This window comes from Diprion similis, chromosome 2 (assembly GCF_021155765.1).
Source record: "Diprion similis isolate iyDipSimi1 chromosome 2, iyDipSimi1.1, whole genome shotgun sequence".
In the NCBI taxonomy this organism is placed as follows: Eukaryota; Metazoa; Arthropoda; class Insecta; order Hymenoptera; family Diprionidae; genus Diprion; species Diprion similis.
The window spans coordinates 7,346,081-7,363,927 of NC_060106.1; the positions used below are offsets into that span (position 1 = coordinate 7,346,081).

Sequence of the window (17,847 nt, forward strand, 5' to 3'; positions counted from 1 at the left end):
ACAATGGAACTAGACCCAAAATTGGCAATGAATATTGTACATATTATACGATTTCCGTTGTTGCCTTTTTCCAATTTCAAAGGTAACAGATTCCTCATATCACTCCATGAATTCCGACGGGATGGAATAAAACAAAAGACAGCATATCAAATCTCTGATTCGCTTGATATTATTAGGTTTCCGGTCCGTGCAGACGGGCGAGACGTTGGGTCGGCTTGGATCGGGTCCATATTTTCCAGAAAGAAGTAACCCTCTCGACCTTTTTTTATCTTTCCTTTCGTATATTATTAAACATCCTAAAGTATAGAGGTTCGAATGCCGCTTTCATTCTCTCGGTAGCTGTAAGACAAAAACTTTCTCCGTACTTTGTCTGTATTCAGAATTTAACTGTTGATAATCTCCGTTGTAGGAACCAACTATTCCAACAATGCCTAAAAATGTTTATCCCTCTTATCCCGCAGGCTACATCACTGCTGAGAAACAATGCTCGGAGAAAGTATATATATAGGATATAGCGTTCCTATTTAAACTGTAGAATTGAATTTCTCAAAATCACAAGATTCCTTGATTTAAACTGGCAATAGAAGATCCTACCCCCCCCCCCCTTGGATAATGGGCAGATTTATTTAAAGATAGACACTCATCGATCCCTGCAGCGCGTCCCAGAATATCCAGATTGCATTTAAAAGAATCGTAACGACAGGTGCATCGCACTTTGCAGGCGCGTCGACTTTATCTTAAATTTCCGGCTATTTCATCCGCCAGGTAAACGGCGTGGATTGAACACTTCGCCACCGAGTGCATAACAGGCTGCAGGTAAACCGAACCGTGAACCTTGAGACTCGGGTCAAGATTCTCGGCATGTGAAACGCAACTCGGGTCTGTCGTTTTTGCACTAAGTAAGGGTAAGTCTAAGTGCATTGGCTTGTACATCTTGGCCATTAAGACTTCTTTATTGCCTCTGAACGTATACAACTCTCTCTTCTTGTATCACACTTGAGTTTTTTTCCTTTATTATGTTCTTTTTTTTTTGCACGATAAGAAACCCTCGCCTTCGGATATTTCGAACGAATATTTTATTATCTTGAAACAGTAGTACCCACTTAGTTTACGGGATGCAGCACATCCGTTTCGAGGTTGCGATGACTCCAACATTTCCCACCGTTATGGGATCGGAAATTATTCATCACGCTTAAGGACATGTTTTTCCTCTGAATTCGTCGAGTGTTATGAGATTTTTTTATCTGTGTTTAATCGTGGGTTTGTTGTTTTTACTATTTTGGCCTCTCGAATTCCGTTACAAAAAAATTTAAAAAAAAATTAGGATCAATTGAATCGAATTGAAAATCGCTGCTCCATCAATAGATATTACGTTGGGTATCCTGTAAGAGAAATATAGTTATAGGTATAAATTAGTGGAATTGGGAATTGGGTCGAAAGAATCTTCATTTTTGTTCAAGGAATGGGAAGAAGTTTTTTTAAGTAAACTTTTGACTGATGCGATAGGTTTTTTAATTTATGTCGGTAATAAAGTTGATAACGTAACGAGACAATAATCACCTGCATCAGCACAGAAATAGCCCGATAGAAAAATTAAAATGCCAACCTAATAATTAAAAATGGTCAAATTCGAACTACAGAGTCGACCGATTTATGTTGTTGAACAATGATGTTTGTTGCTGCTGTTAAAAAAAATCCAAAATGAGTTTGATTCCCTGGAAATCGATACTATTTGCGACTTTTATCACGACGTAGTAGTGCATTGAGTATATACGAAATTATTAAATGCCTAAACGACGAAAATGTCTTTGATTAAAAATATCTTGAAATGAAAAAATAGAGGGAATAATACGTAGCTTTCATGCTACTTTTCAGATCAAAAAACTTGAAAATACGGTTGAATCTGGAATAAAAACATTTTCTTCGTTCGTCAAAATGAGCAACAAATATTCGTGTGACGAATCAAATGACTCAGAAAATGCCGAACCAGTCCTGAAGGATAGAAATCCTACCTAAGACAGCGCATAAAATTACGGTAAATTAAAAATATGGTCAAATTTCGGATTAGCAAGGGAACGAAGTTCTCTCGGGGAGATTTTTATTGGCTCATTCATCCCCGATCGACGGAAGTGCGGACCAAATACTGGCGCATTCGTACGCGAGCACACATACACACACATACCCACCACCGTATCACCTCTCAAGGGGTGAGTCGAGCATCTATAGCGAAGCGGGCAGCAGCGCAGCTCAGTCGCTCACCGCGTGCCGACCCGCGAGCTTCGCCGCTTCGTTCTCTCGCGTCTTTGGTGGTCCGGCGTTTCCCCTCAAGGGAGCTTCGCAAAATTTGTCAAAACGAAAGCTCGGGCGATCCTTCGAATGTGACGTCTCGGAACGAATGGATGTTGACGCTTCAGCTGCACTGTGAAAGACGGATAAGCTCGATAAGCTCTATGAGCTTGCGTGACGAAATAAACGTCTCTAAGAAGATTGGCCGGTTCTGATTTAAAATTTTTTTTCTTTCGATTTTATTTTCGTTTTTTCATCTCCTAATGAGAAAAATTCCGTGACATGATTGATCTCGACACTCGATGTCGGGTCGAGCTTTAATTTCGTCGACTCGGCGATCTTAACTATCGTGTTAATTAACACCTCGGTATCGTAGCACTCCGCATGCTACTATTCGACACGCAACGTTACGGTTGTCGCGCGGTGGTTTCGTTACCAACAGTTTTATATGTGAAATATATCTAAGTTATAGTAATAATAATAATAATAAATTAAAAATGCCATGAAGTGATGGAGTTGAAAATAAGCATCGTGCTGTTGGCACTCCTTCAAATTGCCTTCACTCTCGAAAGTAAGCGGTGTTATATATATACATACATACATACATACCTATGTACCACATAATTCCACACAATTACCATAATTCTTGTCACGCTTTCAGTCAGCCCCTGAGCTTTCGCAATAAGCCCTTATACACGGTTAATGTGACAAAATGTCAACATTTTTGACGGCTGCGAATATCCGATCACTTGTGTACAGCCGCGTTTAAGAAAACACGACCTCAAAACGTCAAGAGAAAAGCTCCGTAAGCCGCTCACGCGAATTTACGCGCCGTTATGTTCTTTCTTTTTCATGTCTTGACGCGACGCTACATGCTGAAAGCTTCTGACGTTAGAGGGGGGACGTTAAAATTTGCGTTATAATTTGAATTTTCAAGAGAGTTCAAAACTCAAACCATTTTTACGCTGACAGTGGTCATAAATTAGCACTCGTTATTACTCTTTTATTTTGACCTCCTTTCCGCCTTTTTAAATAACCCTAAGAGTATTCTCGTCAGGGGTTGAAACACATTAATCAAATGATCACTCAGCGGGAAGTAAGGAAGTGCATGAGGAGCTTGAGCGAAGATGTTAAACCCCTTTCAAATATCAGAACGATAATCGAGGCATGACTGACGGGTGGCTTCTTTTAACTCCTACTTAAATAAATTAATGATCTTACCTAGGTTTGGTCGAGGCTTAAAACCGTGACGTACGAGCCGCTAATTCAAAAATAATTGCCAAATATCGGAGTGACGGCTAGCAACGAACACCGCGCCGCTGCATTCACCCTTCGTTCTTCACTCAGTCTTCACCCTTTGCCCTCCACCCTTTAACCCCTACCTTTTACCCCGGTAGTAAGGTGGGGGAGTATTTTTAGTTGGGACAAAAATACGCAGGGTTAACTGACGCCACAGTCCAGGCAGTTGTGCTGTACACGCATGCATCCGATATACGTAATTATAGGGCTGAGGGATCACGCCGCAATTAACATCGGGCAAGAAAACATGTTATTAGCTTCGAATCTTCATTTCCTCTTTCGTTGAAAAAAAAAGGTTAACATCAGAAGTTTTCGAATAGAGTTTTTTTAATTAAACCTAGGATCAAATTAGTATTATTAAAATACCAGCTGGATTTAGAAAAACTTCAAACTTAGGAAAGCATCTAAATTGCAATCAAGTTCAATTCATAATCAAGGATTTTTATGTAAGAAATTAGCTTGAAACGCAATCGATGATTATAAAATTGACTATATCATTTAAACCGAACTTATTTTGTTCAATTTCAGCGTATTTTCTCGTCCGAAATAATCGAGACCAATTTTCAAAACATCCTATACTTAATTTTGAAAACTCGAAAGATAGTATTATTTATTGAAATTCAACCACGGGTGGGTACACTGTATAAATTTTATCAAAAACAGTTTACGTAGCGCAGCAACACGTCGCAAACTTTCATCTCGTTTTAGATTTTTCTCCAACCTGAGAGATGTTTGTTATTTTTCAAGCATGTGTAGCGATTTTCTCCCCCTTCTGCGATCATTATTTGTCCCACGTAGCCTCTGAGCTTTGCCCGCAAGCTAGGATCGTCCAACGTAATTGAACACCTGCAAAGCAACGGGATTTCCGAAATATAGCTGAGGGACGATTGCGGGCTCGGAATTAAAGCAGTCCTGCAAGCGGTCATCCGCAAGCCGACATTGACCAGGGATGGGCTTTGAGCCCACGGGTAAAACTGACAAGCGGATTTCCAAGCGAGAACCGACGCGTTGCATCGAGCCGGTCGGAAATGGAATCCTGAGTGCATCGCTGCGCTGATGGATTCCTGACATAAAGTACAGCTTCCTCGTCGTTCAGCAGAGTTTATGGTCTCCGTGTGTCATTTTCCCACTGCTCATTTCTGGCGCCTAAATATATTCGAATGATGAACCGTACATACCTACGTGACGACTGATGCAACTTTCCTTTGAGCTAACGATGCTCTCGGTAGACTCGCTAAGCTCCCGGCGTTACGTCTTACGTATGTCTGCAAAGTTAACCCTCGATCCGCTCGATTTCTACTTGTTAAACCTGTTCGTGCGAGAGAATTATTCGAACTAACTTTGACTTCGGCTCGCTCATTTTTTGCCTGAGAGGCAAACTAATTTTATATATATATATACTGTTTTTCACGGATCTTGTATTGAATATCGTGTATATTGATGAAGTAGACCTTTTTATTTAATTTCTGATGCAAATGAGGCTGAAGTTAGTAACCTTGACGTGACGAAACATCAGCGATGAAATTATTCTTGCGCAATTTTAGAATAACTTTCAAAAAGTTGGCTTTGCAAAATATGATTAATCATCTAGATTTTATTTGCCACGGTTTACCAAATTTTAGACATTCCTAAAGGTACGAAGTAACGATTTTTCCTCAAAATGCATCGTTAGAGTAACGTTACTAACTTCATCGTCATCAATGCAAGCCTGTTAGAAAATAATCTTTACACCAATCCGCGTTTTCAACTAAATTGAATATAAACAAATTATAATATTGAGCAACCCTACTTTTACCGGACAAGATTCTTAAGGCCAAATCAAAATCCAATTAGGCAGAAATTCCCAAAATTTTTCGTTCGACTATAAACCAAAAATATATTTTTACAAAAGTTTTCTCTTGCTGAATTTGCATTTGTAATTGAAAAACTCGTAATTATAGATCGCTGATGCTTAACTATTTTCCATTTTTATGGCACAACGTAATTCAAAAATCAAGGCTTGAGCTTTGAGCTCAGATTTCTTGAGACTTAAGACGCACGCATGCATGTGCTTCTGGGAATCATAACCAGAGTACAAACCGGTATTTGAAATTGTTCATTACGGGCTGTTTCAGGTTCCAAGGAAGATGACGACGCCGAGGAAGACGACGAGGATAATTATCCTCTTGAGGATTACGAGAATCCAGCGACGATAGCCACTGACACGGAATTGATACCCGGTGCATCGCTTCCCGTATTTCTTATCGAACCTTTGGATTCCTATGTCGTTAAAGGAAAACCAGCAACCCTAAGATGTCAAGCTGCGAATGCGCTTCAGGTGAGTGCGATTCTGCTGTATATATGTATATGGAAATCATTTCTCGACACGAATATATGTAGTAACGAACTCAAAATCCGAAGGAAGGTTTGACCGATTATTATTAATCTGCAGGACCTCACCAGAAACTCGAATCTGGTCCACTTTTTATGAAAGAATATTGAATGAAATCGACTGACTCTGGTCCGCGTGAATTGAATTCATTTCTTGGGAAACTTAAGTTTTGCGGTGCTCCATGATGATCTTCTAAAAATGAAATTTGGATTTTTTTAAATCTTGATCCAACTTCTTTTTCATTCGATTGACATCTTTATTCACAAAACTATAACGCAAAATTTTGTTAAGCAAAAAATTTGATCATTTTCCAATTGCGTTTTGGTTTGTTATCGCTATTATTTTCGCAATATCGATTTCGCTTCACAGTATGTAAATGACAATATCCAGCGAGGGGTAAGGGGTGCTTCCCTGATATTGCTTACCACTTGCGGCTGACGTGCGACGCAGCAGGAGACATCAATTTCGGCACGCAGGATATAAAATATGGGCAAGGTAATAAACCTTGAGGCATAGTTTCGGTAATAACGGGTTTGCGAGCTTTTGTGGGGCTTTGATGCTCGCGGTTTTTGCGGTTTGGGTTGTTTTCGGGGTAACTTGCAAGGCAACGCGTTCAGGACCTTCGAAATTTTTGCCACGGAATCCGACAACGCCAGCCGAATTCCTTAACTTCCATTATAACCGCGAAACCTCGTGCAACCGGCGCCTATTTTCCTGTCGTTTAATTATCGCTTATCTTTATGAGATGAAAATGAATCTTGCGATTATTCGTAACTCCCTCGTTTTCTCTGGGCGAAAACTTGTCGGTGACAGTTCACCGTTTCATCCTTGTAAAAACCGAATAACTGCGATAAGCAAAAAGAGAAAAATGATTCCAACCGTCCGTTCAGTGTTCAAAAATAAACCATCGCGATGATTAAGGAACGCTCGCTTCAGGCAGAGTCTACAATTTCCAAGGAAAGACCTTGAGAGCCGTAATTAGTGGTTTTTCTTTGATCGTGATGGGCATAGGAAATTAGTAAATATCCCAATTTCCTTTGTAATTCCCGAGTGTCTTACCGCTGCGATGTTCCATTTGTATGGACCCACTTTTCTCCGGTATACGAACGGATAAATTTCTCATTAGTTCGAACTCCAACATCACATCGAACTGAATGTACACAATACTGTGCTAAATTGAGAATTCTATAATTGAGATGCACTGTGAAATCTTCAATGATGAAAACAAAAACTGTAAAAGTAAAAATCCAGCTTTGGTATCAAAATTAAAAAGTCAACTTTCGTTCTCTGGATCAGTGAAATTTGTTGTACGAAAAATTTAATTAGGTTTATAATTAAAACTCGGAAGAAATGTGTATGGAGCAAATTCTGTTCAAACACAGTATTCAATACGTTTCCAAACATTTATCCACCGATTCTATATCCGGCTTCCTAGACATTACAATTTCATCAATAAAACCATAAAGAAAATAATTCAGTGGTGTGGCAAAATTATGTGAAACGTTTTCACGCAATATTTAGTAATTCGCTTCAAAGTCCCTCAGTAACGGAGTTGAAGACAAACTGCTTCAAAGCAAATAAAAAACTTTTGCTGACTCAGCAGTTGAAATTTTACGCTTGTGAAGAATATCGGAGACCTTTTTGAGAATACAGGATTTTCCGTGTAACCTGGAACCGTGTAGTAACGTGAAGTACATCGCTGTTGGGTGCATTCCAATGTCAACGTAGCATTTCCTGCTAACTTTATATCATCACGTTCCCGGGATCAGCTTTGCTGAGCTTTTCGCAAACACACTTTCTGGCTGCAGGTATATTTCCGGTGCAACGGTGTTCGAATCGATGGCTTCCAGCACCAGGGGTTCGTCGATCCTCACACCGGCACCCGCATCGTCGAGGCGGAACTGAACGTTACCAGGAACCAGGTTGAAGAATACTTTGGCAAGGAGAAGTTCAAGTGCGAGTGCGTCGCCTGGTCTGGACCCGGAGAAATCAAAAGCCAAAGTGCCACGGTCGACGTTGCCTGTGAGTACATCACACCTTAAATCACCAAATTTTTGCTTAACAGCAATTCTTCGAAACAACAAAAGCCTTGTGCAAGAAACAATGCGACGTATCTTCTGCAAACTTTGACAATTTAAGAGACTTGGAAGAGACGATTGTGTTTATAAAACATCTAAACCATATACAGTCTCTTGCATATTGAAATGTCCAGTGTTTATACATCTACTTACAAAAAATTTTCATGGTAAAAATGACGTAGAAAATGACTGTAATTCAGATTATAAATGGCAAAGAAATGAAGCCTTCTATGTTTTCCTGAGCTCTTGTCTTATGCGTAAATGTGACAAGATGGTTGAATAGAGATAAAAATTTTAGAGGAACGTGCTCTGAACTTGACACAATTTTTGTGCACACTGTAGCGTTATAACTAGCGCATTTTAATGTAGTGCATGAGTTCAATTTAAAGTCCATCGCGAAGATATCGATTCTTGGGCTGCAATGAATACGTAATGAGGCCGGTTGCCGCGGCAGCGTATATCCTCGTAGTATCTTAAATTAACATCTTGGTTCCTCCGTTCGTTACACGAGGTTCCTGCAGTATTTGAACACATCTACTTACACCCAACCGAATACAAGACGTTCGAGTGTACCTATATCGGTGTAAAACTTGTTCGGAGAATCAACTTTTTAACATAAACCTACTATTGTTCTTTTGTAATTTGACAAGTATTTCGCATGTACCGTTGTTGAGCAGAACGAAGGTCTTCGTTGAATCGCATACATACGTACAAGTTGTAAGGATAGTAAAAAAGCAAGAAAATTCATACGATCGGTGGGTAGATATATTTTGTGATCTTATAATGAATCGGCTCGAGTTCATGTTTTATTAATGACGTGATGTCCGCTCCTTGACAACCGAGAAACTTTATTTCAACCTTATACCTTCGCTCGCCCTTTAATTGAGACTCGTTTAAAAAGTACCAAACTAACAACCGTCGCGTTTTGCGGTTGAACTGCCCTCCGAGGGGCAACCCAGGACCCTCCTTGAAACGGTATAACTTTGTTATCGATGAGGAAAAAATAAAAAAATAAAAATAACACGGCGAGGTACCCAGAACTCGGATTCGTCGACGCGTTCAATGATAACTTCTTGAAAGCGCGGATTTATGGTTAGGTAGATATATACATACAGCCCCGCGAGAAATTTTAATTGAAATTAATTCAATATTTCTCTTTCCAGTTTGAAATTCAAATACCGTATCTACCTGTAAACATTAAACGAAATTGAATTTGCATTTAAATGTAAACATCCGGTTGTACAACGCCAATGCTCAACGATATTGCAAAATGAAAATTGGATACGTGATGTTAGATTAATCCGTAACGTTCAGTGAAGTTTTTCAACCTTCATCGCCGTTCGTTTTCTTGTCTTATCTCGTTGCTGTTGTCAATTTCATTTCAATGCATGGCTTCGTGTATGATGAGAATAAATAAATCCAAGGTTACTCAGCATATCCAATATCCCACGCCATAAACCTTATCGATATATGGCATTCCATGCCGTCCTAGCTCACGTTCAATACGGGCCAACCGAAATCTAGTTATTGTTTTATTTTTTTATATTTATGTTGTTCAACGACAATAAAATTCGCTAACATCTTTGAAGATTTTGTATTGAAGTCAAATTAGTTGTTATTCTACGTATCCATTTGCTTTTTAAAACTTTTATTCAATTATGTATAATAGTGACTGATCTCAGGATTGATCCCGCAATTTTTCAAACACGATTCAATTGTCAATGAATCGTATTCCCAAATTGAATTAGATACATGTCGAATAAAATTTCACTTCAATCAACAATTCGATAATATTTGAAAAACGTTTTTCTCAAAAATAAAACTACATTTCAATGTCCAGATGCTGATTCATACAAAAATATGCATGAATTTCGGTGGTCAGTTAGCCAGCCGTTAATTGAATTAGCATGAAATGCTCCGTATTTATTAGAACTCTAAACTATTTGCCGTATAGCTGGAAATCCAAAGCAAACAGATTCGTGATGAACTCCCCTTTCTTTTTTCATTTCCATTTCCTCCCATGCTCTTTTCATGTTTGTTTCTTTCCATCTATACCTACACACTGTGCCTTGTATATATATACACACCTATACCTATCGCTACACTCTTTCCTCGGTATTCCACACAGACGAAATCGCGTTCGTTTCATCTCATGTTACTAATGCTATTTACCCTGGCTTTACCAGGGTTCTAGGGACAACTTGGGAATAAATCGATTTGGTAATTCTATTCTACTGAATCGCATCAAGTACCACTTGGATAAGCAGCACTCGTTTGAATTAGATTGAGCGTGACTAATTGCATTTGGTTATGCGCGTGTTACTTTCTGCGAATGGAGTAGAGGCACGTATCCCGCGAAATCCGTGTGACTTTATCACGAGCCCTACTCACAGGTGAGAATTTTGAGAGAATCCCATCTTCATATCCATCCAAAGCACCCCAAGAAGAAAAATATGATAAAAAATAAGAAGGCAAAGCGAAGGAGAATACCAGTCCAAAAATAGTATTCATTTCCATAAAAGAGAAGAAAGTATCTGAGGCACAAAGAGCTGCGTATATCAACGCATCCCGTTCACTCTAGGAGGGTAGTAGACAAATCCCCTTCTCATCGTCACGACGTCCATTTACCTAGCTACACATTTCGACATGCACGAATCTCGGCTATTTCCTTCACTCCCTCTTTTTCCTCCGTCGAATCACCCGTAGCTTCTTCTTCCATCTTCCCAGCCCTTCGAGTAACTCGCGTATCCACTATCCCACGATCTCTCCGCCGAACCGATACCTCATTTTAAAGCTTTCCCCCCAAATAGGGCTGTTCAGTTTCAAGGGAATTCTTCATTCTTCGTAGGTGGCATTCGATCAGATCCCGTGGCCCTTATTTACGGCACTGATTGAGTTTCGAAACTGCAAATAGTGTATCTGGTTTCAACGCAGAGGCTTCGCGAAAAATTCGCAAAAATTATGTGTATCCGATGTCTATAACTCTTGGACCATTTCATTGAGTAAATAATGCGTTATTCATGCACAAATCCCTGGCGCTGGGTATTACCTGCTGAGCATGTATGGAAAGGAGCGTGTAGATTGGAGAACGGTAGGCAGTCAATACTCGACTATAGGATTGGATGTGTGCGCGAACGTGGAGGTATGAACGCCATGAAAGTCACGAGCCTGCACAACCCGGCAACGCGATTGCCATGCTATATTTTTCTCTTTTCTCCATAAAAACCGGCTCCCATTTACCGTAGCCCTAATATCGCTGAGTGCTTGGCCGCTGCTAGTCAACGGTGGCCAAAGCCAACGGCGTGCAGTAGCCGGGCAACCCCTCGTTGCAGCCCGTAACTCATGTTTAGCGAATATTAAAAAGCACCCCGCGATTGGTTGGAGGAAAAAACTAAAACTAAAAAAAAGAAAAGAAATAAGATAAAAAATGAAAAACAGAATATACCGAACAATGCGAAGGACGGTGAAATGTACAATAAGCGAATGCCCTTTATATCCTCCCAGGACATGTATTTATTATGTACTTGTGCTCAGGCGCATATCCTGTAAGGATATGCAGCTAGGTACGTGCTTCGTGTCTCTGTGTGTGTGTAGGTACTTCGGTACAAAAGAATGTCTTTTATTTAGTCACGGCTAGAGTGACACGAAAATTGCGTAGACGGAGCCAGCCTGCAGAGGGTGATTCCATATAGAAGATTTTTCTCTCGCTTTAGTCCTCCACTGCAAACTGCGAATGACGTGTCAGGAGAAAAACGACATTGTCACGCCTTTTAACCCCTTCAAGTCTTTTTTCTCACTACGGACGCGCGCTTGTCTTCCCGCGTCCGTCTGTTTTCTACCGTCGTTTTTATTCTTTGTTTCTTTTTTTTTGTTTTTTTTTTCATTCCCATGTTGTTTCGAATCCGCTTAATGCGCGACACCTTTTATACTACTACACGTTTTGTGGAACTTGACAAGCTCAGTTAACGAATTAGTCGAATGTAACGAGAAAGCTCCGAGTTTTATTGTAGAATGGATAGTCCGCCTTGTGAACGAATTACTGCGCGGCTTCATTGTTTGACATTGGTTTACCACTTAGTCGAAATACTCGACTCTTGAAATAGATTTTGTTTCACAAGAGTAAGGTGGATTCACACAAGAGGTTATTCACTCACAAATTTTTTAAATCATAATTTGATCTAATCTACAGTCTAGCAACCTCAAAACTTCTTCAAAATCAACTTGAATTAACCATAGTCTAAAAATTCGTTGAACGAATGTCACCTGAAGAGAAGTAAAGAAGTGTATTTATGCCTCGCGATTAACAAATAATTGACAGGAAGATTTTGTGTTTTTTAATTTTTTTTTATTTTTTTTTCACCCATCAAATAACTTATAGGATACAAAATTGTTCAATGATCTTTTGGGTTTCTTGAACTCCTTGAGAATAAGTAAAAGAGTGTGTGACGTACTTGTACTTGCACTTACGGAGTATTGCTTTGAGCTGAACAATAGATTGATTGCTGATTGATTACACAAGTACTCTAGGGTAAAAGAATTAGAACTTCATTAAGGTCTCAAGGACCGATGAAAGATCTGTACTTGAAAATTGAATATTACAGACTTGAAAAAACAGTTTGAATCACCACCATACTCCGTCTCGGTGGAGGTTGGACATGGAACTGAGTTGAGATGCATTCCACCATCCGGAGTGCCTTATCCCCAAGTTTACTGGTTCAGAAATGGCGCGCCTCTTGAAATAACGCCAGCATCTCCAAACGCGGACACACTGTTGGTGTCCAGTGAAGGCCATCTTCTCCTGGGACAGGCGGGATTGCAACATCAGGCGAACTACACTTGTGTTGCTGAAAATATAGCGGCAAAGAGGATCAGTGATCCGGCCAGCTTGACTGTATATGGTACGACACTATACAGTGCGAATATCGGAAAAGTCGAGTCAACGAAGTTCTCTTGATTGCAGTCAATGGGGGATGGACAACCTGGTCTGGATGGTCAGAGTGCAGTACCAGGTGTGGCAGAGGAGCGCAGAAGAGGACAAGATCCTGTTCAAATCCGTTGCCTATCAACGGCGGTCAACCTTGTCTTGGTCCACCTTCGCAAAAAACGGATTGCAACTCACCGTGTCCCGGTAGATATTTATCAAAGATCGATAGCGCGTTTCACGGTAGAACTGGGCGGTGTATTTAACCTTCACTAAACATATTTGAGTCTGCAGCATTTTATTCGCTCCATAAGTAATACCAAAACCAAAACGTTCGCGAACGATTTCAGTAAATATCACTTCATGGCGTAACCAAAGTTCGGTTCGGAAGTACGTAAAAACAATTAATCCACTTAAAAAACCACTCAGCGATCATTCGGAACGAAGAAAAGTATCGCTTCCTGTATCAGATTGCGTTTTCTATATTGAAACGGAGTCTCAAATCGGAACACTTTGTTCCAGCGGTGGATGGCAGATGGTCAGCGTGGTCCTCTTGGTCTATGTGTGGATCCGATTGCTCTCGGATAAGACGAAGAGCCTGCGACAATCCGCCTCCGAGTCACGGTGGCCGAATTTGCCAAGGCAGGGACATCACAGTGGACGTTTGTTCCGGTGAACAATGCAACAACGGTGAGTCATTTTTCGAAATATGTATGTTAAGGGAATTGAAATTTTCTTTCACCTTGTCCATTATCAATTACATTGTTGTGACGCATGCAGCGGTTGGATACGGTGGTACTCAAGTGCTTAAAGAAGGTGAGAATAGATGGATGTGTCAAGTCGAACACTGTCGTGATCACCAATGGGGAAGAAATCTGTAGTAGGCAATGGGAATTTATTTTTTTCAGCCACCAGAGCCGAGCAGCAGACTTCTATAGCACTTTGGATATCTCTGAGCGTAGCGACGATATTTTTACTACTGACGACGATCTTTATCGTTCGATTTCTGAAGCGTAAAGAAAGAAACAATTCATTGTACAGCATGGCGAGGTCAGATTTTCAGCCGGAATTCTTTCCGGAACAAGACAAGAAGTCCATGATTAACGGGCATTCAAATATGACTGGCAGTGGGCATGGATGCTATGATTATTCGTTAAACAAGCAGAATTTCTCAATGCAAAGGTAAAGAACGTACGGTTTACTCCGACTCAGTCGAGATTTATAGTTTCTTCGCGAAATAACCGCTGACCAGAATAGTCTGTTGACGTTTAAAGTTATTCGCATGCGGTCGGACATCAATCTTAGATATCCGATCTAAGTACATCCTTCAGCATCGTTGATTTATTCCCCTGAATATCATTTCGCTTAAATTTTAAGCCAGTCACTAGAGATGCTGATTTTTCGTTGACCAGGTCCTGTTCCGAGCACCACTATGACGTCCCACACATGTCCCTACCCTCGACGAAATCGTCGTTAACCCCAACCCCCACTGCTTCGACGGAAAATCGTTCGGTATCGATGAAGGATGGAGGGGACAAGCAGGCCTTTTCAGACAGTGAAAACAGCATCAACAGCTACTCTTCCTGTGAGAAAGTTACAAAAATTGTCGCGAATCCTCATCCATATCAGACCAGACCGGTTATTCCTTCGTCTGTAATGTTTTGCGCAGATTCCACTTACAACGTGGCAACGGACACCGTGGCACTGCCGGCTTTTCAGAATTACGAAAACGATTTTATCGCCAGAGCATCGGTGAGCACGCAGGGAGCTCTTCTGGTCGTTTCGGAGGCCGGTGTGTCGATGTCAGTACCGGATGCGTCAGTCTGTCGAGGCGAGAAAGAAGATCTCTATCTCGCCGTTCTAAGGGACGACAAATTCCGGCCGAACCTGCCCCAAAACTTGACCTTGCTTTCCGGGGTCATAACTTGTGGCCCGAATACTGTTGCCTTCAACAAGCCAGTCATCCTGCAGTTTGAACACTGCGCCGAACTTAAAGCGAACAACTGGGAACTGAGCGTTTGGTCTGCGACAATAGACTCCGAGGAAAGTTCTTTCCTCTCAACAGCCACCAGCTTCTCCCCAACTGGACTGAGGTCGGCGAACCTTCCGAAATGGACGAAAGTTCTCACCCTAGGAAATGAGTCCATCAACACACCACTCTTCACACAGCTTGACCATGGCGAGGTGTTCATTGTCACTGAGGAACTAAGAGGATACGTTTTAGCTGGAGAAAGCTCCTCCATCGCTCCTGGGGTCGCCGTCAAGAGGCTACGGCTAGTCGTCTACGCGGCGCAGAATTGCGACTACATCAGGTGCTACGCCGTTGAGGATACCAAAGCGACGCTGAAGATAGTCTCGGACCTCGAATACCGTTTGGGTGGCAGCCTCGTCGAGAAGCGCACCTTCTGTTTCCAGGACAGTGGTGCACCGCTTTGCGTCTACTTGGAGGACCTTGAGAGCGGATTTACCGATAGACAGGAAGTTCCATTTCAGCATATTTGGTCCTCGTCAAAGAACACCCTTCACTGTTCTTTCAAGATTGAAAAAATCGATCGCGACGTTGAGCTCAGCTTCAAACTCCACGCCTATCAACGTGGCTTCGATAGTCACGGCGTCATCCTAAGAATTGATTTTGACGTTTCTAAACAGAGTGTTGTCTTTGGAAGCGCCAAGAAGAGCAGGAAACCCGATATGACTGTCATCAGCCACGGGACGAGCCGATCTACTGAATCAACTATAAGAACTTTCAGGTGAAACTTGGTGTTATTTAGTTAATTCTTTTTAAGAAATCGTTCCCGCGCTCTCAAGAGCCTCATTCATCTTTGCATGATGCATGAGAAGTGTAGTTTCTCGAAGATATTTATTCAATCTTCAGCTTCAAACTGAAATTCTATTTTTTTTTTTTCAAATTTGATAACCGAAAATACGTCAGCAAATTTATTGCACTTCTAGGTTCTCGAAAACATTAAGAAAACAGTTATGCCAATACTTGGATCCGCCTAACGGGAGGGGAAACGATTGGCGCATGTTGGCTCAAAGGTTGCAGGTTGATCGGTTAGTTGAACTGTTCAAATTTACCTTCACGAATCGATAACTGCGACTGAAGTGAATTCTGGTACTATAAACGCCACTGTTTTACCAATAATAAAACAGTCCAACTTATAGTCACACCAGAATTTATGGGTCAAAGTTCATCGGTTTAGCATTCAGACACCCCAATGATTTCAATATTTGCTTTTTTGAATCCACCCACTTCCTATTCCCCACCAAAAAAACATCCAACAGGTACATAAACTACTTCGCAACGAAGGCTAGTCCTACCGAGCATATTCTTGATCTATGGGAGGCTAGACACCGTGAGGCAACAGCTGTCACGGATTTGCTAAATCACCTGAGACTGATGGGGCGTATAGATGCTGCCAGCGTTCTCGAAAGTCACCTAGGACCCTGGATATGAAAGTTCAACGATTACTTCGGAGCTACAAGTTCGTGCCCAAAAATGGGTATGAAGTTCTTAACGGCTGTTGGATAACAGTTGTTTCTTGTGGTAGATCAAGGGGTTACCTAATCCGGAACTACGTATCTGGTAAGAATGAGATTCGATTCTTACTTTCGTTGGTTTCTGCAACGAAACGTGTCATCTAATCGAAAACAACATTGATCTTGATTGAAGCATCGACATCGACTGCAATAATTCCATGGTAATGGGTGTTACGTTACGATTTTTGTGAATCGTGCGCAATTTCTGAACTTAAACTGTAAGCGAAAGATAACAGCATGAATGTCGAAATGTATGTAACGTAGATCGAATTCTTACTCTTTTAAACGTGGGAATAACCTTGACCCGTCCATCTTCGTCGTTGATCGGACAACAGACAGGTGCTTCGTATACGTTTAATTTTCTCGCTCGCGATGAAGGCGAAAGTTTCGTCAATTTATATGATTGATTAATCGCTGTCACTCTTATCTCGACCGAGTAATCTCTGATCAATAAAAAGACTGCAAATACTGTATGGAAAGGCCCAAAAGCTGGTTTACCGTTTGATTGCATTTGTACGTAACAATAATGATCACGGACACAGCTCCTACTATTATGATTATGATAATTATTATCGTTAATGTTACTTTTTTTAAAACGTTTTTTTTATTTTATAAGTGTACACATACACTTCTTATGATTATCATTAATGCTGTCAGAACAATATATTTTAAGACGAATCTAATTAGTTCAGGTTCGTTGCACGAATAAAACAGATGAGAAAAAAAAGAAAAAAAAAAAAATAGAAATCTATATTATACAATTAAACAGTAGCTGTATAACTATATTAAATATAATGTTGCATTGAATGCAAGGCTGTACAAATCATCTAATGAACAATATTGATATTTTGTAAATAAAAAATAATACCGCAAATATTGTAGAATATTTAAGGTAGCGATCGACGGAATAAAGTACATTTATTAATATGACTACGTCTGTCTGATCAAACATACCAGAGTATATACATATATACATATATGTATATAGTTTCACATCACCGACACATATATAGTGATACGGATAATTCATTCACGTTGAAAGAGGTCAACAGTTTATCGCTAAGATTACCGCCAACATAGTTGTACAAACCAAACAGTATTCCGCGTGCTGATAAGTCCGAGAACAAAGGCTGAGAATTAAGAGAATATTTGCTCCGTGCAGCATGTTACCACGGATTCAGGGCTATTACGATATACGAGATTTTCCGTCGAGATTCACGGGCCAACGCACGTGGGTCTCTCTCTCTCTCTCTCTCTCTCTCTCTCTCTGTCCCCGCATTTGCAATTGAATGCACTTAAATGCTATTAACAGACGGACATTAGCACATAGTATACATACCGTTGCAAACTAA

General features: G+C 40.6%; 1 protein-coding gene across 2 annotated transcripts; it reads left to right on the forward strand.

Moving 5' to 3' along the window:
* The first annotated feature begins 2,267 nt into the window (after nucleotides 1-2,267).
* On the forward strand, nucleotides 2,268-17,005 carry LOC124415973 (netrin receptor UNC5C-like). 2 transcript variants are annotated; one of them, XM_046896745.1, is made up of 13 exons: nucleotides 2,268-2,857; nucleotides 5,700-5,902; nucleotides 7,765-7,978; nucleotides 12,636-12,932; nucleotides 12,995-13,162; nucleotides 13,478-13,645; nucleotides 13,736-13,771; nucleotides 13,840-14,137; nucleotides 14,368-14,540; nucleotides 14,625-15,705; nucleotides 15,908-16,009; nucleotides 16,241-16,656; nucleotides 16,831-17,005. In XM_046896745.1, exons 1-12 carry the CDS (start codon nucleotides 2,797-2,799, stop codon nucleotides 16,410-16,412), a joined length of 2,973 nt encoding a protein of 990 aa, XP_046752701.1. In that variant the 5' UTR covers nucleotides 2,268-2,796; the 3' UTR covers nucleotides 16,413-16,656; nucleotides 16,831-17,005. The 2 variants fall into 2 exon arrangements, with proteins under 2 accessions (XP_046752701.1, XP_046752702.1); XM_046896746.1 differs by having other exon boundaries at nucleotides 13,864-14,137.
* The last annotated feature ends 842 nt before the right edge of the window (nucleotides 17,006-17,847 follow it).